Consider the following 22,519-nt stretch of genomic DNA (forward strand, 5'->3'; position numbering starts at 1 on the left):
ACTGTTGCTTTCAGCCTCTAGTTTGTGGGCTGCCTCATGGCTTTTGCACCTCTCCCCAAACCTACTGCAAGAGTGGGGAACAACCGGACTTTTCATGTGTCCATGAGGGGTTTCTCATAAAGTGGGACTTTCAGTGCTAGAATCAGGACATTCCCCAGCAAACCGGGAAGGTTGATCTCTGTAGCACCGGCAGCAATCTCTAAAATATCAGAGACATAAGCAGAGACTGGCAATGATAAATTTTTAGAAATATGTCCCTTGGAGACTGATATCTCAATCCCTGACCAAAAGCTAATTAATAAACTGTCAATATACATATGTGTGTTTATATATACAGTATATATACAGTCTTTAGTAGCCACGAAAATCATGATGAGGTATGGAAGCAAAAAAATGTTCACCTTTAGCCCAGAAGCCTGAACTATAGCCTGAGCAGTTTCGATAAGGATCAAATACATGCTGGTTGCTACATTCTTAAAGGGTCTCATGACTGCCTGTATGTGTCACCCGTAGTTAATATCGAGCTGAATGATAAGCACCAGAGAAATATTGCAAAAGTAGTTTATATACATATATATATATGTGTATATATATATACATATATATATATATATGTATATATATATATACACAGAGAGAGAGAGAGAAAGAGAGAGAGAGAGAGTGTGTCCACCAGCAGAGGAGAGGGGCAGAGGGACAGAGAATCCTAAGCAGGCTCCACACTCAGCACAAAGCCCTATGCGTGGCTCAATGGGGGGGTTGGAAGCGGGGCTCAACACAGGGCTCGGCGAGGCCTCGATCTCTCGCCCCTGGGATCACAAGCTGAGATGAAGTTGAGTCTGTTGCTCAACTTACTGAGCCACCCAGGCACCCCCCCCCAGTGGACACAGTTATTTATTTGTTTGTTTGTTTGTTTATTTAAAGGAATCTCTGCCACCCGTGTGGGACTAGAACTCATTACCCCAAGACCAAGAGTTACATGCTCTACTGAGCCAGCCAGGCACCCTGCAAAAGTAGTTTTATGAGTAGAAATTTGAAGGAACATTTATGACCACATCATAAATGCACATCTCCCCCGTGAGCACTAAGCATATAACCCACCAGCTTCATAGAGCAAAAGTGCAGCCCTTTCTACCCATGGGTCCTGGCCCTTTGCTACTTAAATAGAGGTACTAAGTTGCACCATACGTCTCAAGAATTCTTTCTTGACCATTGCATTCAACAACCTGAAGACATTTTTGGTGACCCCACAGGGGGATTACAGAGTGAATCCAAAAGCCTTGGTGTGACTTGGTAAATCTCTTTTATTTCCTCAGCCTCTATTTCTTACTTGTTCTTTTCTGGAAATGTCCTGAATAGTATGATCCTTCAGACATATCTTGCCTGAGTGCTCAGGAGAGAACCTCTTGCCCGTGGGTACACTATGGGAGGGATTGATTCCTGCCACATGGTTACACCACTGTTACCTTGGCCCAAGCAGCATTGGGCTCAGAAATCAGACTTTCCTTAATTTTACTGTTCTTTAAACGTGTATATTCTTGTCAGGCACAGGATGGCCACGTATGTCTTCAGGACAGCCACTGATCTTAAGACTCCAATGTAAGGTTTCCTTCTAAATAACCCAGTGTGGGGGCGCCTGGGTGGCGCAGTCAGTTGAGCGTCCGACTTCAGCCAGGTCACGATCTCGCGGTCCGTGAGTTCGAGCCCCGCGTCGGGCTCTGGGCTGATGGCCCGGAGCCTGGAGCCTGTTTCCGATTCTGTGTCTCCCTCTCTCTCTGCCCCTCCCCCGTTCATGCTCTGTCTCTCTCTGTCCCAAAAATAAATAAACGTTCAAAAAAAAAAAAAATTAAAAAAAAAATAAATAACCCAGTGTGATCCTTCAATGAACATAGAAGCCAAGATAGGTCTGACAACGTGCTTCCTGAAAGGGACTGGGGAGGTGGGGGGGACTATTACCCCGTTGGGGCATTCACCCAACGGGGGACTGCTCCCTTGGGACTGGATCATGGATAAAGCTCAGGAGAAAGTTGCCCGGATTGGATAGGAGCTCCACACTTCATTTTTCATGTCTCTCGTTTGTCCTTACCTGTGTGGGCTATTTTTGGCATTCCTGGTCTTGCTCTCAGATTGAAAGCACTTCTGGTTTAGATACATGACACTTAATACGATATAAAAGAGTTGCCCCTTCTTAACAAAGGCCGGGACCTCTGCCCCATCCATTACTATGAGGTACAGAGGCTTACAAAGGGTTTTGTTATGGGTTGTCAAATACATCAACTCCCTCAAAGTGTAAAGAGACAGCCCCAATCTCTGCCACTATTCAGTCCATTCACCAGCTCCTATGGTAATCTGGAATGCATGAGGGAAGCTGAGGGAGGTCGAGTCCCTTCCCAGGTAGTACAAAGGTGTGGGAGCAGTTGAGAAGAGGGACGCCTCCCCCTACTCTGAGCCCCAGGGAGCTTGGGCAATATTCCTGATGGGACACCATTCAGAAGCTGAAGGTGATTTTGGTAACGGACTCCCAGTTAGTTAATGTACTCTCCTCATTTTGTAGGCATTAACTATGGGATCAGTTTCATCAATCCCAGAGGATTCCCTCTTGGGCTATCTTCTAATATACTGGATTCAATTTGGATTTAGAGAAAAAGCACCAGGGGTGCCTGAGTGGCTCAGTCAGTTAAGTGTCCGACTTTGGCTCAGGTCATGATCTCATGGTTCATGAGTTCAAGCCTCGCGTTGAGCTCTGTGCTGACAGCTTGGAGCCTGGAGCCTGCAGCCTGCTTTGGATTCTGTGTCTCCCTCTCTCTCTCTCTCTCTGTTCCTCCCCTGCTCGCGCTGTCTCTCTCTGTCTCTCAAAAATAAACGTTGAAAAAAATTTTGTAATTTAAAGAAAAAGCAGTAAAGCTCACCTCCAACCCAAATAATAAATATTCTGCCCCCTAGTTAACAACTGTCAATAAAAGATAGAAACCCACCCCCCAGGGTGTACAGCTCTCTCTCTTCTTGAGCTCACCCATTCTCAGATCTTGAGGGTGTATTTTTTGCTTTAATAAACTTTCCCGCTTGTTACTCTTCTGCTGTGCTGCCTGTCTTTCCTTGAATTTCTTCTCGTGACAAAAACAAGAACCTTCAGTGACTCCTTTGGGTCTGTCTGGGAAGAGGCTCCAGGGCCCGGGATCTTCCTGATTCACTTAGCAACATCTTTTTGGCAGTCACAAAGGAACAAGGCAATCCATTGAGCGACCCTCTTCATTGGTGAGTCTCCAACTCCTGCTTTCTAAGAGTCGGACGTTCAACCAACTGAGCCACCCCCGGGCGCCCCTAGACTTTTTAAATTGACAATGTTGCATTAGTTCCAGGTGTATAACATACTGATTCAACAACTCTACATTATGCCGTGCTCACCACAAGTCACCATACAATGTTACTACAATAGCACTGACTTATTCCCTGTGCTGTACCTTTCATCCCTGTGACTCATTCATTCAATAACTGGAAGCCTGTACCTCCCACTCCCCTTCACCCATTGTGTCCATTCCCTCACCCCCTTCCCCTCTGGCAACCATAAGTTTGTTCTCTGTATATAAGGGTCTGTTTCTGCTTGCTTGTTTGCTCAATTGATTTGTTTTTTAGATTCCACAAATAAGTGAAATCATACAGTATTTGTCTTTCTCTGTTGACTTATCTCACTTAGTTTTTGTACGCTCCATATTGTATGTGTGTACACACACATACATGTTGCCACTTTTTTATCCATTCATCTATCAATGGACACTTAAGTTGCTTCCATATCTTGGCTATTGTAAATAATGCTAATGTGCATGTGTCTCTTTGAATTAGTGTTTTCATTTTCTGTGGGTAAATACCCAGCAGTGGAATTACTGGATTGTATGGTATTTCTATTTAAAAAAAAAAAAAAATTTTTTTTTAAGAGGGAGAGAGCACAAGAGGAGGAGAGGGGCAGAGGGAAAGAGAGAATCCCAAGCAGTCTCCATGCTCAGCACAGAGCCTGACATGGGGCTCAATCCCATGACCCTGGGATCACGACCTGAACCAAAAACAAGAGTCAGACCATTAATTGACAGAGCCACCGGGCATCCCTCTATTTTTATTTATTTTTTTTTTTGAGGTAATTCCACACTGCTTTTCACAGTGCTACACCCATTTACATTCCCATCAACAGGCGCAAGGGTTCCCTTTTCTCCACATCCTCGCCAACACTTGTCATTTCTTATCATTTTCATTCTGACAAGTGTGAGGTGATAACTCATTGGGTGGCTTTGATTTGCATTTCCCTGATGATGAGTGATGTGGAGCATTTTTTCATGTGTCTGCTGGCCATCTGTATGTCTTCTTTGGAAAAATATCTATTTATGTCCTTTGCCCATTTTAAATCAGATGATGATGATGATGATGGTGATTCTTATTTTGGAGTTGAGTTGTAGAAGTTCCTTATACATTTTGGATATTAACCCCATATAAGATATATCATTTGCAAATATCCTCTGTCATTCAGTAGGTTACCTTTTAGTTTTGTGGATGATTTCTTTCACTGTGGAAAAGCTTTTTATTTTGGTGTAGTTGATGTAGTCCCAATAGTTTATGCTTACTTTTGTTTCCTTTGCCTGAGGAGACGTATCCACAATTATGTTGCTAAGGATGACCATCTTGAAATTCTTTTTTATTTTTTTTAATGTTTTTATTCATTTTTGAGAGACAGAGAGAGACAGAGCACTAGCGAGGGAGGGGCAGAAAGAGGGGGAGACACAGAATCTGAAGCAGGCTCCAGGCTCTGAGCTGTCAGCACAGAGCCCAAAGCAGGGCTCGAACCCACGAACCATGAGATCATGACCTGAGCCGAAGTTGGACACTTAACTGACTGAGACAACCAGGCGCCCCAACCATCTTGAATTTTTTTTTTAATTTGTAAAATTATTATTATCATTATTACTTTTGAGAGAGAGGGACAGAGTGTGAGCAGGGGAGGGGCAAAGAGAGAGAGAGAGAGAAAGAGGGAGACACAGAATCTGAAGCAGATTCCGGACTTGAACTCACAAACTGCAAGATCATGACCTGACCTGAAGTCGGATGCCCAACTGACTGAGCCACCCAGGCGCCCCAATGTTGCTTTTAAGAAAGGAACACCCCTCCCCCCCGCAACGGACCTATGTGAGGTGACAGATGTGTTAACTTACTGTGCCAATCATTTCACAATATATACATATATCATCAAATCATCACTTTTAACAATTGGGAGGAGAGTTAAAGGACAACTTTCACTTTTTGATCTATGTCTTATGTTACTTTAATTCTTAAGACAGAGTAAGTTGTATAATATTTTTTTTAATAACAAAAACTCAAATAAATGCATGCGTATATATGCATAAAAGAAAAAAACTGAGAGGCAAACCACCAGAAATATTTATGGCTGAATGGTGAGATTATAGACAACATTATCATTCTTCTGGGTAATTTTCTGCATTTTTGAAATCTCCTAAAATGAGAATGTATTACTGTGATCGCTTTCCACTTAAATTTGCAAAAGAAATATATTTGAAAAATTATTTGTAGGAAAGGTAGAAAGTGGAGATTCCTAATGTTCTATATTATTTAATAAATATTTAATGAGCACTTCGCGCATGCTAGACATTGTACTCATTGCTGGCGTTACACTGGTGAATGACACAGACCCTTGCGCTGCCCTCATAGAGCTTAGAATCTAGTGAGGAAGACAGATACTCAACAAGGAATTACAGGAATGTGGGACATCGGTAGGGGATAATGAGTTGCTACGGAAGCACAGAGCTCTGTGAAGATGAGGCAATCTAACCTAGCCTAGGGTTTGGGAAGTCCTCCCAAGGACTAAGGCTAAAAGCTAAGTAGGAATTAGCCAGGCAACCTGAAAAGGGAAAGGCATTTTAAGCAGAGGAAAGGAACATTGAGAAATAAACTCAGCTTGCTTCTTTGGCAGAGAGCAGAGTCTCAAGAGACATAGTGATGAAGTGAGAGAAGAAGCAAGGAAGCTGAGGAAGGTCTGGCAAATCCTCTTAAGGAAAACCTAGGAAAATGTCTTTGCTGTCCCTTCATCAGCTCTTGAAGCTTTTCTAGATAGCTCGGTGGGAAATATACCAGTTCTTGAAGCCACTAGTCACTTGCTCACTAAAGGAAAGCATTTACAAAGGAAGGTACTTATAGTTACAATGAAAGACTGCGGGATTTTCAGGTTTTTTTTTTTTTTTAAGTCTTCATTTATTGGTAAAGCTTTCTCTTTAACTGTGAGGAAGGTTATTACTATCACTTCAAAACATTTAACATGCTGGGAAAGGTCCGAATGAGGTTGCACAGCTTATTTGCTCTACTGATAACCTTCTCCAAGTTACTGGTCATGCATGAGTAATTTGCATTAAGTAAACATGGTTATAGCAGAGCATTTACATTGATTGTATCGATTGTATCAGTAAGGATTATGAAAGTCAGCTCCAGTTAGCTGAAGCAAAAAAAATAGATCGCAAATATAAATACTTGGTTTTCTCCCTGCATACCAGTTCCCCCTTTTTCTCTATTCCAAATGAGGGGAAACATGGCTGCCAAAAGATTTTCTTCTTTACATCTCATGGTCTAAGTTCTTGAAGAGGGGCTGGCCCCTCTCAATATCAATGCCAAAATGTTTAGGGAGGGAAGGACTGTAATTTGTCAAACTTGGGTCATCTGGCCACCCCTAGACCAATCTCTTATGGCTGTTCTAAGAGCTTCACATGTATTAACTCCTCATACAACCCTTGAGAGTAGATGTTATTATTATTATTTTTTTTGATGTTTATTTATTTTTGAGACAGGGAGAGACAGCATGAACGGGGGAGGGTCAGAGAGAGAGGGAGACACAGAATCTGAAACAGGCTCCAGGCTCTGAGCTGTCAGCACAGAGCCCGATGCGGGACTTGAACTCACGAACCGTGAGATCATGACCTGAGCCGAAGTTGGACGCTTAACTGACTGAGCCACCCAGGAGCCCCACAGATGTTATTATTAACCTCATATGAAATGCGGTGGAAATGATGCTGTGAGTCTTGGAGCCTCGGCCTCAAGAGATCTTGCCCCTTCTACTCTTGCTGTCTCAAAATCTTTTTTTTTTTTTAATTTTTTTTCAACGTTTATTTATTTTTGGGACAGAGAGAGACAGAGCATGAACGGGGGAGGGGCAGAGAGAGAGGGAGACACAGAATCGGAAACAGGCTCCAGGCTCTGAGCCATCAGCCCAGAGCCTGACGCGGGGCTCGAACTCATGGACCGCGAGATCGTGACCTGGCTGAAGTCGGACGCTTAACCGACTGCGCCACCCAGGCGCCCCTTAAAATCTCGAGACCACCGTGCCATGAGGAAGTTCAACATTATGGGTTGAATGTTTCCCACGGTCCTTATGTTGAAGTCTTAATTCCCAGTACCTCAGAATATGAACTTATTTGGAAACAGGGTTTTTAGGTTAAAATTAGGTCATTAGGGTAGGCCCTAGTCCAATATGACTCACATCCTTAAAAAGGGGGGAAATGTAGATGTAGACACACACAGAAAGAACACCTTGCGAAGTTGCAGGCAGAACTGGGATGATGAAACACCAAAGATTACCAGCAAACCGCCAGAAGCTAGGAGAGAGGCAGAGAACAGATTCTTCCTCACAGCCTTCAGAAAGATTCAACCCTGGTGACACTGTGACCTTGGAGTTCTAGCCTCAAGAACTGTGAGCAAATGAATTTCTGTTGTGTAAATCACCTGGCTGTGGCGTGTTGAATACATCTCTTATTCTCCAATAGATTAGATTGTATTAGTTTGCTAGTGTTGCCATAACAAAGTACAGAAGACTGGGTGAGTTAAACAACAGATGTTAATTTCCCTAAGGTATGGAAGGCTGGAAATATGAGATCAAGGTATCAGCAAGGTTGGGTCCTTGGTTTGTAGATGGCTGTCTTCTCCCTATGTCTTCACATGATCTTCCTCTGTGTGGTTTTTGTCCAAACTTTCTCTTCTTATAAGGACACCTTATAAGGTCGTGTCAGAATAGGGTTCATGCTAATAACCTCATTTTAACCTAATCACCTCTTTAAAGATCATACCTTTGAATACAGCCATGAGCTTCAACATATGAAGTTGGGGGAGGACATAGTTCAGCCCACAAGAGGCTGCACGGAGGAGAACAGAGACATTAACGGACGACAGCACCAACTGCCAGATATGTGAATGAGGCCATTGTGAACCTTCCAGCTCAGCTGCCCCTCCCTCTGTCACATGAATGAGCCTAGGTGCCATCAGGAGCAGAACCGTCCAGCAAGCCATAGAATTGCAAGAAGTAGTAAATGACTATTGTTTTAAGTAGTAGGTTTGGGGGTGGTATATTATGCAATGGAAACAACCCCAGTACATGTGAATTCTAAACCAGGCTCAATTTCTCTACACTATAGTTACTGATAGGCTACATGTTAAGTGGATTGCTTAGTCAGTGATTTCATTACTACCACAGAAAAGGAGTAAATACTAATATATTAATTTACAACGAATGGATGTTATTATTGCTTCTCATAACATTTATATAGCACTTTGCTAATTGTTTGAAATAGTTTCTTAATAATTTATAAAGTTTTTTAATCAAAGAAACATTGAATCATAGACCCTTGGGGCTAAAAAAACCCAAGAGGTCATTTAATCCAACTCCTTATCTTCAAAGAGAATGACTTTATCCCATCTAGATAAGAATACTCCTCCTCTTCATCATCATCCAAAAAAACTCTTAAAGTGTGGATCTATAAATGGAACTGTATTTGGCACTCTATAGCCCTTTAAAAATTTAATACAAGAATGAGGCAGAGACAAACCACACATAAACAAATCCAAAGTACTGTGTGCACATACAGCTTAAAAATAATGGGTAAAGAAGATGTGACACACACATACACACACACGAATATTATTCAGCCATGAGAAAGAATAAAATCCTGCCATTTGCAACAACATACATTGACCTGAGGGAATTATTATTATTATTTTTTTCTTGAGGGCATTGTTAAAGTGAAATAAGTCAGACAGAGAAAGACAAATACTGTATGTCACTTAAATGTGAAATCTAAAAAAGCCAAACTCACAGAAACAGAGATGAGAGGTGCACCTGGGTGGCTCAGTCGGTTGTGTCCTACACTTGGTTTCAGCTCAGATCATGATCTCATGGTTTGTGAGCTCAAGTCCCACATCAGGCTCTGTGCTGACAGTGCAGAGCCTGCTTGGGATTCTCTCTCTCTCTCTCTCTCTCTCTCTCTCCCCCCCCCCTGCCCCTTCCCTGCTTGCTCTCTGTCTCTCTCAAAATAAATAAATAAACTTAAAAAGAAAAAAAAAAGAAATAGTCTAGAATGGTGGTTAGCAGGGGCGGGGGTGGGGAAAATGGGGAGATGTTTGACCATGGGTACATATCTAGTTTGGGGATAAGCTCTGGGGATCTAATACATAGCATGGTGACTATACCTAATAATACTGTACTATATACTTCAAAGTTGCTGAAAGAGTAGATCTTAAATGTTCTCAACACAAAAAAGAAATGGTTATCGTGTGACTTGATGGAAGTGTTAACTAAATCTATGTTGGTAATCATTCTGCAATATACGTGTCTCAAATCAACACCTTGTACAACTTAAAGTATGTTGTATGTCAATTACATCTCAATAAAGCTGGGGAAAAAAGGAAAAAAATGCTACATATAAAATGACATTTTTTTGCTTCCACTTTACCTACATAAACATTTTCCGCCCAGGTAGATAAAACCAATAGAGAGAAACATAACTATACAAGCATATACATGTATACAAGTGGTAAGAGAAAAATTGGGGGAAACGTGACAGCTCTCAAATATTTGAAGGGCGGTTATGTAGAAGAAGAAAGATTTATTCTGTTCAGCTACTGCGTAGAATTAGGACCGGGGTGAAACAGGTAGAAGTTCAAGGAGGCATGTGTCAGTTTAACTTTCGGATAAACTTTTCAAAAATTAGAACTCCTCAAAATAAATGAGTTCGCTCACTGGAGTTATTGTAGACGGAATTCCAGATTAGCCTAGGTGACTTCTAAGGTTCTTTCCCAAACCCTGTGATGCTGAGCCACATGTCAAAATTAAACACATTTATCAGCCTGGAAATGCACACTGGTAAACACAGGGATCAGTGGAGCATTGCAACACCCGCCCACCCCCACCCCCTTCTGATTACCTTAGAGGAAGGCAATTGAATGTTATAGGCAAAGAATTGTTACCAGCTGTGGTTGTTTTAGGTAGGGACTGCGAAGGGTCCAGGGAAACTGCTAAGTCTCTGTGGATGAGTGTGAGATTCTCTTATGAAGGAGGCAGGATCTGAGTAGTCCTGAGTACTGTAAGAGGCGACACTTGGGAGCCATATTGGGGAGAATACGATTATTGCAAAAGTCATAGCTAAGAAAGAATACACCGCGAATTAGGCTAATTGGATAAAACATACATGCCTACGATAGGAGCGGTGGGGGTGTGAGGAACAAGAGATGATGCCCATTAAGCAATTATAATCCAGGGTGTCCTGGAAAAATAATTTTGAAACATTAGGTGAAAAATGTTAACACTGTACACAATGAAGGGGAGCGGGAAGCACAGTCGGCAAAGTGATGAGAGGAAGAAACGTTTTTGTTTTAGTGAGTTGCTTGGTGCTGAAGGTGAGGAAGCTAGGCAAGAAAGGCTAATAGCAGGAGAATCCAGCAGACATGACCTGAGTCGAAAGGAACACCGCGTTCATACAGATGTAGAGAAAGAAGTAGATATGAAAGACAATGTGAGAATGTGGCAACGGCCTGGAAATGCAGACTGGTAAAGACCGGGATCAGTGAAGCGTTGCTCCCGAGTCCCTTGCTTCTGGAAATAGTGGCATTGCTCCTATTACAGGGAAGGTAAAGATGATAAGCATCTGTCTTCGGTGTGCCTTGGTGATATGTCTGTCTGATCTTTCGTGCCAGCCCCTGGCTACTGGCTGGTTGAGGCTGGCCCTGTGCTACTATGTACCAGCCCTGCTGCTTTTTTTCACCTGGTTATTGCCCTCACCTGGAGCTCCCAGCTGCCCTCAGTTGGGTTTGAGACGGTACTACAGTACTACTTGGGATTGTTTTTAATGTTTAAAAAAATGTTTTTTAGTGTTTATTTATTTTTGAGAGAGACAGAGAGTGAGCGGGAGAGGCGTAGAGACAGAGGGAGAGCCAGACTCCAAAGCAGGCTCCAGGCTCTGAGCGGTCAGCACAGAGCCCGACGCAGGGCTCAAACCCACAGTGAGATCATGACCCGAGCGGAAGTCATGGCTCAACCGATTGAGCTACCCAGGCAGTCCACAAATGTTTTAAATGTTTAAATGTAATTGTCAGTCAAGTCACTTGGCTTTTGTTATATTGAGATGAAATAATTTCCCACACCTGATGAACTAGGTTTCTCCCTCGTCTTATCACCATCCTGCATTCTTAAAATTCCCATTTCACTTTGAAAATTAAAGAAAGGCAACTATCCACAAAATAAATGCACATATCCTAAGTCCTAAGTATCCTAAGGATACTTTAGTTTAGATAGGATCTTAAGAATCACTGGTAGAGGAATCTTCATATGCAAAACAAAGGTATTACATAACATTGCACATGTGCAAAACCACGTAGGAATGACTAATACAGTGATATATGATTCTACATGCTTTTTGGGGAGGGGTTTGTGTGTGTTTTTGTGGCTGGTGGCAAGTGGGGGTGTGGGGGGCTCATTTGAACAAATACTGTAGAATTTGTTTCATAACCTAAGTTATACAACTTGAAAAAATTAGGTTTGGGAAAATCTTATGGACTTCTGAAAACATTCATTTTTTTTTTTGTACAAATAGTAAACGCTTATATGACAATAAATGTCAAATACTGTTTTAAGTGTTTTATGTCAACCAATTTAATTCTAACCACATCCCTGTAAGATAGGTATTATTGTTATCATCACTTCACCGATGAGGAACTGGTGCACAAAAGGTGAAGTATTTGCCCGAGATTAAATAATTAATAAGTATCAGAGTCCAGTTTTGAACTCAGTCTGGCTTCAGAGTCCCTGCCCTTAACCACTGTACTATACTGTACTCATCTATTATGGAGCATGCATGAATTAGCAGAGAGGCCATACCATTATCCTCAAATTAAAATTCTCTCAGAAAGCAAAATCCAAACCAAATTCTACTCTATGATAACCTTTATCCTGTGTCAATGATTTTTCCCCCTGTAGTTGCAAACACTTTAGGAATTAAAAGGAAAAAAAAGTATTTTAAACACAGGAAAACTTTGATACAAATGGAAAATTCACATTCTATCCTGTGCTAAAGCATAGTGCTTCTGTTCCCATTTAGGAGAGCAATTTCAGTTATTTCTCGTTACACCCTGGATGGCAATGGGATAATTCCATACTGCTTTTATAGTGGTATCAGTGTCAGGGGATGGTTCATCTAAGGTCATCCTGGTTCTCCGAAAGATGCAATAAGGAAAGCTGCATCCACCTTTCCCTCCAAACCTATCTTCCCAGTGGTCGTTCTGTTGCTTCTTTGCAATGCCTCCCATCCTGTCTGTTTTAATTTTAAGAAAAATTTCAGGGTGGTACCTGCAATAACTGATACTTTTTATCAAGGAAATAAGGAAGTGAAGGGAATGGTAAGAGGATAGTTATCAAGTTCTTTGAGAATTTAAAAAACTGGATCAATATTAAGATGCAAGAATGTGCAGGGGCAGAATGATTAGTGGATATTTATACATATGTATGTGTGTGCATGGATAAAAAACACTGCTGTCTTGCGTCACCCTCTTTAGACAATATAAGCTAATGATGAGTAAGTTCTGACTCAGAAACAGGGTCAAAGAGAAACATTTTTCCCCCCTTTGTCATCAAAAGGAGACCTGACCACGTGCACGGTATATAAAGCATACCGGTGGGAAGATTAGCTTTACTGTCAAGCATTGTAAGGGTAACAGGAACACACATGTGGTTAGATGGTAAAGGAGCTCAAGAGGAATTCATGGTAATATGAGGAGTGGGGCCACAACTGCTTCTCCAGTGAGACTTCAAAGTGCAGACAACCGAGGCGAGTGCAACTTAACATCATGTAATAATTTCAAAACACTACAATAAAATAATAATGTACCTTTTTTAGTATCTTCACGTAAATTTTGTATCATCTTAGACTCTAGGCCTGCTGCTGACAATGGTGTTGAAAGGGAATCTCCTGGGCGTTTTAGGGAGCCTCACCTGGATGGCAAGCAGCAAAAGCCTCGTGCGTTTCTGTCCCGACTGTGCCTGCTAAAGAGCCATGCACCTGGGGCGCTCACCGCAACTGATTTGACAGGTGGAGGTGGGACAGGGATGGCTTTACCTCCATCCCCCAAAGGAGGTAGCATGTAGAGCCGAACGTGGGAGGGATCGCTAAGGCGGATTCAGACCTGGGAGGCCCAGGTGGCGCGGAGGCCCACCAAAAGACCCGAAGGAGCTGTGGACGTGCCAACGAGGTGGGCTCTGGGGGGACCCACCCCGTGAGGAGGCGGGGGCGGGGCGGGCGGGGCGGGGCCGCCGGGAAGCCCTCCCTCCGAGTAGCGGAGGTGACTGGTCGGGCTGGGGGCGGGAGACGCTCTGTCCCACGCTCGCCCAGTGCTCGGTGGTTTAAAGATGGCGGCGGCGGCGACGGCGGCGTTGGGGGCGCGGAGCCGCGGGAGGAGGAGGGAGAAGAATCTGTGAGTCGCCCAGAGGCAGCGCAGCGGCTGCTGTGAGGAGTCCGCGTGCGGAGCCGCCGGCGGCCCGACCGCTCGGGGCCGGGGCCTGGTCTGGGAAGGAGAGGCCGGAGCAGCGCCGGGAGCCTGAGGCCGGAGCCGAGGAGGAATGTGACCTGGGGTCGGCGGGGGCGCGGGAGTACGCGAGCGCAGGGATGGGGCAGCAGGTGGGCCGCGTCGGGGAGGCTCCGGGGCTTCAGCAGCCGCAGCCTCGCGGGATCCGGGGCAGCAGTGCAGCCAGGCCCTCCGGCCGCAGGCGGGACCTGGCGGGGCGCACCACAGAGGCCGGCTTCAATATCTTCACCCAGCATGGTGAGTGTCCGGGAGCCGGCGTGAGGGCGTGGGGGAGGCTGGGGGTGGGGTTGGGGCGGGGTGGGAGGCAGACAGGCAGCTCTAGGGGGTCGAGGGGTGGCGGGGTGCCTGAGACTGGGGGCGGAATCCGCTGCCATCTGGGCCAGTCACGGGAGGCGAGTCACACCCCTCCCCCCCTCCCGTCTCCAGCCTGGCTGGCAGCTCCTGGGGGCGGAGAAGGAAAGAGAAGTGGTCTTAGGGACCGTGGATGGACTGTGCTGTATCTTGGGACACTGTGTGGCTCGGTGAAGACGGTGGATAGTATCCCCAGGGGAGGGAAGGATGCTGGGAGGTGTGGGCTCGATCCAGTAGGTGTTAATGTAAATCGGTCATTAGCGAAGGGAACGGGTTGTGCCTCAAGGGATTTGGAAATAGGAACTGAATCTCAGGAGATAGTGGCGTATAAAGTGTATATGTACGTATAAGTCAGACTAAGAGCAGTGTCAGAGTAGTGAGCTGTGACCTGAAATACTATTCCGTGGCAAAGATAAGGGTAGTGTCTCAGTACTTTTGACGTCCCCACCCTCCCCACCCCCGCCCCAAACTGCACATGAAGGGCTTTGCTAGACCGTCCTAGGTTCTGCTTTTTTGTTGAGTAGGATACACTTCTGAGAAGCTGGTAGGGGTTAGAGGTTGGTGGTCATGGTTAGGACTTTGGATGTGAACAAGAGTTTTCTTCCTTGTTCATATGCACATGTGTAACATGTATCCTGTGCTAGTCTGAAACCTATTGCTTTGGCCTCATTATCCAGGTATTTTTAGAATGGTTGTCTCCCAACTCTTTTGATCATACCCTCTTATCAGTAAAAGAGCATATACTCCAGGAACTTATGTATCTGTTAATTATATATGTACTTGTTCTGCTGTACCGATATGTTATGTAACTTGTAAATGCACACAGAAATAGAATTTAAGAAAGGATGAGATGAAAAAACAAGTATAATGAGAATTCTGATATTTTTCTACCCTGCAGCCCACTGGATCCATTTGTACTTCCTCTGAGCTACACCCACACCACTTTTGAGACCACTTTTCTAGAGGAAGGAAGAGTGGCAAAGGGGGAAAAACAATTGAGCTTCATGGGTTATGAGATGTCACAAGACCTTAAGCTGAAGAGATAGATGTCACATGGATAGATGTGACAAGGACTGCATAGTTGAGGTTGGATGAGAGGTTGGAATTTCACTAAGGAGGCATATAGAAAATAAAGGATAAAAGATACAGGGTGTCTAAACTGAACAATATAGGGAGGAGAAGGAAGGAAAGGAAGTGTGACTGTTAGAAATGGAGTTTTGGAGGAAATAATGATTGTATGCATAGCATTATGCAAAGAAAAGAGATGAACCTGGGGAGCTGTGGCTGCTAGCTGAGTTGTATCACAGAGCTCTGGGTTTGGACTTTGTGAGCATGCTGAGTTGTTTCTCAGTGGAGGAGATATAAATTATTTTGGGCCATTCAAGTGTTACATGTCTACTATTAAAGATGTGAGTCAGCTTCTCTTCCAGGTATATGAACATTTTTGTGAAAGTGCTATATATGAGTTAGTTTTTATTGAAATCACTTTCTAAAACACAGGAGGAAAGAATGGATGAATAGTTTTCAAGGAAGATCATTTAAGTAGCCTCACTTTGTGGGAAGTGTTAGTGGGCATTAAACTTGGCCCAGTAGGGCAGCAGTGATTCTCTTCCTTTAGCATCTTACTGAGGACAGAAACTTTTCAGAGAAGGAGGAATGTCATGAAGAATGGAATGGGAAGAGATTTTGAAGGATGGATAGGACTTGGATCTATGGATCAAGAAAAAGAGGACAGTCTGGGCAGGAGAAATGACTTGAGCATGAACAATGGGAATTAACATAATTTGCTGATGGGATAGTGAGGAGACACCTGTTTGGAGTGAAGCAAGTCCTCCAGGAGTAAATCTTAGAGCAAAAATGGCAAGAATCAAATTCTGGCCCTGGCTCCACCTGGCTGTGTGATTTAGTCACTTATCATCTTTGGGGTTCTCTATCTGTAAGATGTTGGATTGGATGATTGCTAAGGTACCTTCTGACTCTAAGATTTTATGATTCTAATTGAAGTAGTGGGAAGAAAGCTTTGAATATATTTGATTGGGCCTGGGTAATGGAAAATGTGGCAGAGGAGTTGATATCAGTTTACCTGATTGGCTAATTCATAGAATATATCATCAAGCCCAAGTGTGAAATGCTGAACAGTTGACCTTAAGTGGAGGCAATGGAAATGGGAGGGGGGGGTGAGGGTGGGTAAGTTTGAGGGATATTTCATTCATTGAATAAACAAAAATTTTTTTGAGTACCTATTATGTAACTGGGCTCTGGGGATCTTGCTGTGAGCATAACAAGAGTCTCTGCCCTTGTAAAACTTAGAGGACTTCATGATTCAATATGGAGGATGAACAAGAGATCACTTTGGAATATTTATAGAGGGCATTAACTCTGGGGCCATTCTGCCTGGATTTGAAACCTGGCTCAGATGCTTATTATATGTGTGACCCCTGGGCAAGTTATTTAACGTTTTTGTGCCTTGGATTCTCCTTTTGTAAAATGAGGATAAGAGCACCTAATAATAATAGTATGTAGATTAAATTAGTTAATATATGTAGTGCATGATAAGAGCTAAATTTGTGTCAGCTGCTGCCATTACTACTATTATAAAAATAGGGGTGAGTCGAAGACTGTAAGGTTTTGAAATTGGCTGAGATGATGATTATTGACAAGTTTGGAAGTGAGAAGCTAATTGAAAGGATGGGAATAGGGTAAGTTTGTTGCCAAAGTCTAGTATGAAAAGAATGTCATTAGCAAATAATACAGGAAACAAAGGTGAAGTGAGTACTGTTTCTAGACAGATGAGTGTTTATAAACTTTTCTGTAGATCAGAGTTTCTCAGCCTTGGCACTGTCGACATTTTGGGGTGGATGGTTCTTTGTTGTAGGGGGCTGTCATGTGCTTTGTAAGACATTTGGCAGCACACTGGCCTCTACTCACTAGATGCCAGTAGCAACCCTGGCCTCCAGTTGGGACAACCAGAAAGGTTTACAGACATTACTGAATGGACCCTGGGGCAGGGGGTAAAATTGCTCCTAGTTAAGAACTGCTTAGAAATACATGACACATTCTGAATTGAATGAATGAATGAATCAGATTCAAAAGCTCCTCAATCTATCATTTGACATTTACACAAAAAATTTGGATCCTGGAACGAGTATACAAATAGTTTCACGAGATATTAGCATATCATTTCATATATGGAGTTGAAGTCTGGCAGGCTATTGAGTTTACATGTAGGTTTAAAGGTAGATCAAATGTTGTTTTGTAGTTAATCAGTAAAAATGTACAGACGTTATAGAAATGGCTTAATCGGAGTCCATGATTTTTCTTCTGTAGGAAGAAATATTTTCTCGTTTAAAATGAGAATGGTATTTTTATTGTTTTTTCTTTTTTTATTGTTAATGTATGGGTAAGTTGTTATAACTTGTCAAAAGTGATTTTTATGAAAATAATTTAGAAGGAATAAAAATAATAGGGCTGTTTTTGGTGTGAAAGGGGTGAGTGATATATGACTTTCCTGAACTCTGCTATTGGACCTTTTTGGTGAGCTGATGTTTTGTGACTAGCTATATGCGGTTGGATACTTACTTGTCTTTTTTTTTTTTTTTTTGGTATATTCTCCATTTATTTTTTTATATATATATTTTTTTCAACGTTTATTTATTTTTGGGACAGAGAGAGACAGAGCATGAATGGGGGAGGGGCAGAGAGAGAGAGGGAGACACAGAATCGGAAACAGGCTCCAGGCTCTGAGCCATCAGCCCAGAGCCTGACGCGGGGCTCGAACTCACGGACCGCGAGATCGTGACCTGGCTGAAGTCGGACGCTTAACTGACTGCGCCACCCAGGCGCCCCTCCATTTATTTTTTAAATTTACATCCAAGTTAGCATATAGTGCAACGATGATTTCAGGAGTAGATTCCTTAATGCCCCTTACCCATTTAGCCCACAACCCCTCCAGTAATCCTCTGTTCTCCATATTTAAGAGTCTCTTATGTTTTGTCCCCCTCCCTGTTTTTATATTATTTTTGTTTCCCTTCCCTTATGTTCATCTGTTTTGTCTCCTAAAGTCCTCATATGAGTGAAGTCATATTTGTCTTTCTCTGACTAATTTCGCTTAGCATAATTCCACCCATGTAGTTGAAAATGGCAAGATCTCATTGTTTTTGATTGCCGAGTAATACTCCATTGTATATATATACCACATCTTCTTTATCCATTCATCTGTCGATGGACATTTGGGCTCTTTCCACACTTCGGCTATTGTTGATAGTGGTGCTATAAACATTGGGTGCATGTGTCCCTTCGAAACAGCATCCCTGTACCCTTGGATAAATACCTAGTAGTGCAATTGCTGGGTCATAGGGTAGTTCTGTTTTTAATTTTTTGAGGAACCTCCATTCTGTTTTCCAGAGTGGCCGCACCAGCTTGCATTCCCACCAACAGTGCAAAAGAGATCCTCTTTCTCTGCATCCTCACCAATATCTGTTGTTGCCTGAGTTGTTAGTGTTAGCCATTCTGACAGGGGTGAGGTGGTAGCTCACTGTGGTTTTGATTTGTATTTCCCTGATGATGAGTGATGTGGAGCATTTTTTCATACGTCGGTTGGCCATCTAGATGTCTTCTTTGAAGAAGTGTCTATTCATGTCTTTTGCCCATTTCTTCGCTGGATTATTTGTTTTTTGGATGTTGAGTTTGAAAAGTTCTTTATAGATTTTGGATACTAACCCTTTATCTGATAGGTTGTTTGCAAATATCTTCTCCCATTCTGTCGGTTGCCTTGTAGTGTTGCTACAAGGCAACACTTGTTTCCTTTGCTGTGCGGAAGCTTTTTATTTTGATGAGGTCCCAATAGTTCATTTTTGCTTTGGTTTCCCTTGCCTCCGGAGACATGTTGAGTAAGAAGTTGCCGCGGCCAAGGTCAAAGGTTTTTGCCTGCTTTTCTCCTTGAGGATTTTGATGGCTTCCTATCTTATTACATTTAAGTCTTTCATCCATTTTGAGTTTATTTTTGTGTATGGTGTAAGAAAGTGGTCCAGGTTCATTTTTCTGCATGTCGCTGTCCAGTTTTCCCAGCACCACTTGCTGAAGAGACCATCTTTTCTCCATTGGATATTCTTTCTTTCCTGCTTTGTCAAAGATTAGTTGGCCGTATGTTTGTGGGTCCGTTTCTGGGTTCTCTATTCTGTTCCATTGATCTGAGTGTCTGTTTTTGTGCCACTTATTGTCTTTTTAATATCTGACAGACCTTGCAATAGGTGAGGATTTCACTTCAGCTTTACTTTTCTCATTTGCTGAAAATACTATTAAAAATTAACCTTAGGGGCGCCTGGGTGGCGCAGTCGGTTAAGCGTCCGACTTCAGCCAGGTCACGATCTCGCGGTCTGGGAGTTCGAGCCCCGCGTCGGGCTCTGGGCTGATGGCTCAGAGCCTGGAGCCTGTTTCCGATTCTGTGTCTCCCTCTCTCTCTGCCCCTCCCCCGTTCATGCTCTGTCTCTCTCTGTCCCAAAAATAAATAAACGTTGAAAAAAAAAATTAAAAAAAAAAAAAAATTAACCTTAAATTGTGACATTTTGAATAATAAAAATTTTCCCTTAAACTCATCAGTTTAAGTGAGCTGATTTGCTTATTTATTTTGGATCTGTACTTCATGTTTTAATGTTTGCAGAATGAAAGATTAGTTACCCCAGGTTGAAAATGATACTGTAGAAAGAATAGGAGGGCTGTTAAAAGGGAATTTTAATTATAGTGGCCTAGTCACTGATTGCTTGTGTATGTGTGTGGTGGTGGTGGGGGGGGGGGTCTATACTCTTCCTGGGGCTCAAAGTCATGACCCTCAGATTAAGAGTTGTATGCTCCAGGTGCCTGGGTGGCTCAGTTGGTTAAGCAAGCATCTGACTCTTGATTTTGGCTCTGGTCATGATCTCATGGTTCCTGAGGTTGAGCCTAGCCTTGGGCTCTGCACTTTGGGATTCTTTTTCTGCCTCACCCTGACTTGCCCTCTCTCTCTCAAAATAAATAAACATTTTGAAAAAAGAGTTGCATGCTCTTCTGACTGAGCCAGCCAGGTGCCCACTGTTGTGGCCACTGATTCTTTTTTTTATCTTTTTTTTTTTTTTTTTAATTTTTTTTTTTCAACGTTTATTTATTTTTGGGACAGAGAGAGACAGAGCATGAACGGGGCAGGGGCAGAGAGAGAGGGAGACACAGAATCGGAAACAGGCTCCAGGCTCTGAGCCATCAGCCCAGAGCCCGACGCGGGGCTCGAACTCACGGACCGCGAGATCGTGACCTGGCTGAAGTCGGACGCTTAACCGACTGCGCCACCCAGGCGCCCCGTGGCCACTGATTCTTAAGGGAACTAAACTTTTCAAAAGAAATAAACTGTTACATTTTTGTTAATCTCCAAATCTGCAGAAGTTACAGATGCCTAATTGTGACTCTTACAGCAAAATGACAAAATAAGTTGTGGTCCAGATTCTCTTCTCATAGCCCAATTGACAGTAAGGTCCCAGGTAAATTATGAAGTCTGAAGTTCCTTATTTTATTTATTTATTTTTTAAGTTTATTTTTGAAAGAAAAAGGATACAAGCAGGGCTGGTAGAGAGAGACAGAGACAGAACCTGAAGCAGGCTCCGGGCTCTGAGTTGTCAGTACAGATCCCGACCTGGGGCTCAAACTCACAAACTGCGGGATCATGACCTGAGCTGAAGTCAGACGCTTAACCAAGTGAGCCACCAGGCTCCCCAGTCTGAAGTTCCTTCTTAAACGTCTTCAGCATGCTTAAAAAGAAGGCAAAAGCCAAACAACAGAAAAACCAGCATCTTGCCCCCTCTAACCTCCTTTCAGTGTTTTTTTTTTTTTTTTTTCCTCATGTTCATTCTTTAATCGGGAATGATGATAATTATATTTGCATAGTTTTAGAGTTTATGAAGACATTTTATGTCCTTTATCTCATTTGAACTTTACAGCTACTCTGAAATAGGTGGGAGCAGGTATTGATCTTCCCATTTTACAGATGATGAAGAGTTAAAAGAATTAAATGACTTCCTAAGGTCAAGTAGCAGTGAAGTTATGGGATTGAAACTCAAGCTTTTGCCTCCAAATCTTTGTTCTAGTGTAGAGATTTAGAGAACATGTGTTTTAGAATTAGAATTGGATTAGTTTTATGTCTGACATTAGTAAAGTGTTTACAGCTCCCAACCTATAAAATTACATACTAAGTACTCAATAAGTAGCAGTGGGGTTATTTACCTGGAGATGGTTGTAGAGATTATATGAGTTGTGTGTGAAAATGTTTGTTTTGTAACCCATGTAAGACACTGCTCTTGTCTTTTTTTTTTTTTTTTTTTTTTTTGCTCTTGTCATCTTGAGGGTATGCTAAAGTATAGAATTGTCTTACCATTTATATTTTAAGTCTCTGTGTTCTCTCTGTAAGTTCCTTCCCCCCCCCCCCCCCAATGTTTTTGATTATTAAAGAACATTCAGAAAACATCAAAAAGGTAGGGAAATTTTGGGGACCTGAAGTCACATTAGGCCTTCCTTTTTCTGAAAGTAAATGTTATCCTTTTCCCCTCCACCCCCCCCCCCCCATTTGAATGTAGTTCACACACAACTTTGAATTAGTTTCAGGTGTACAACATGGTGATTCAACAATTTTAAACATTATGCTCTGCTCACCACAAGTGTAGCTACCATCTGTCACCATGCAGTACTATTGTGATACCAGTGAATATATTCCCTATGCTGTGTTTTTTATTCCTGTGACTTACTCACTGCAAACTGGAAGTCTGGCTCTCCCACTGTCCTTCACTCATTTTGCTCATCCCTCCTCCTACTTCCCTCTGTTCTGGCAATATCAGTTCTCTGTTTATAGGTGTGATTCTACTTTTTGTTCATTTTTTTGTTTTTTAGATTCGACATATAAGTGAAATCATATGGTATTTGTTTGACTTTTTTCACTTAGCATAATACCTGCTAGGTCTGTCCTTGTTGCCGCAAATGACAAGATCTCTTTTTTTTAATGGCCAAATAATATTCTGTTGTTTGTGTATGTGTGTGTAATGTATATATGTGTACATCTGTATACACACCCCTACATATTTATCCATTAATTTATTGATGGACACTTATATTGCTTCTATTTCTTGGCTATTGTAAATAATGCTGCAGTACATAGGGATGCATATATATTTTTGAATTAGTGTTTTAAATGTTACCCTCTTAGAATGATTTGTCTTAGAGGCTGGTTCTCAGAGGACCCACAGTCCATGGTTCTTTTTCACTCACT

The 22,519-nt window shown here is 42.6% G+C and overlaps 1 protein-coding gene and 1 long non-coding RNA gene across 5 annotated transcripts in view; both read left to right on the forward strand.

Moving 5' to 3' along the window:
- The first annotated feature begins 1,110 nt into the window (after positions 1-1,110).
- LOC123585006 lies at positions 1,111-13,197 on the forward strand. Its single transcript, XR_006705836.1, has 2 exons — positions 1,111-1,293; positions 12,944-13,197. It is a non-coding gene; the product is annotated as an uncharacterized LOC123585006 (long non-coding RNA).
- Positions 13,198-13,676: 479 nt separating this feature from the next.
- Positions 13,677-22,519, forward strand: part of ABL2 (ABL proto-oncogene 2, non-receptor tyrosine kinase) — a 115,582-nt gene continuing 106,739 nt past the window's right edge. For 2 of the 4 annotated variants that reach the window (XM_045452738.1, XM_045452740.1), the window contains exon 1: positions 13,677-14,124. In XM_045452738.1, the coding sequence (XP_045308694.1) occupies positions 13,968-14,124 (157 nt within the window). In that variant the 5' untranslated portion in view covers positions 13,677-13,967. The remainder of the gene's footprint in view (positions 14,125-22,519) is intronic. The other 2 variants (XM_045452742.1, XM_045452744.1) reach the window with 1 other exon arrangement.

Source organism: Leopardus geoffroyi, chromosome C3 (genome assembly GCF_018350155.1).
Source record: "Leopardus geoffroyi isolate Oge1 chromosome C3, O.geoffroyi_Oge1_pat1.0, whole genome shotgun sequence".
Taxonomy (NCBI): Eukaryota; Metazoa; Chordata; class Mammalia; order Carnivora; family Felidae; genus Leopardus; species Leopardus geoffroyi.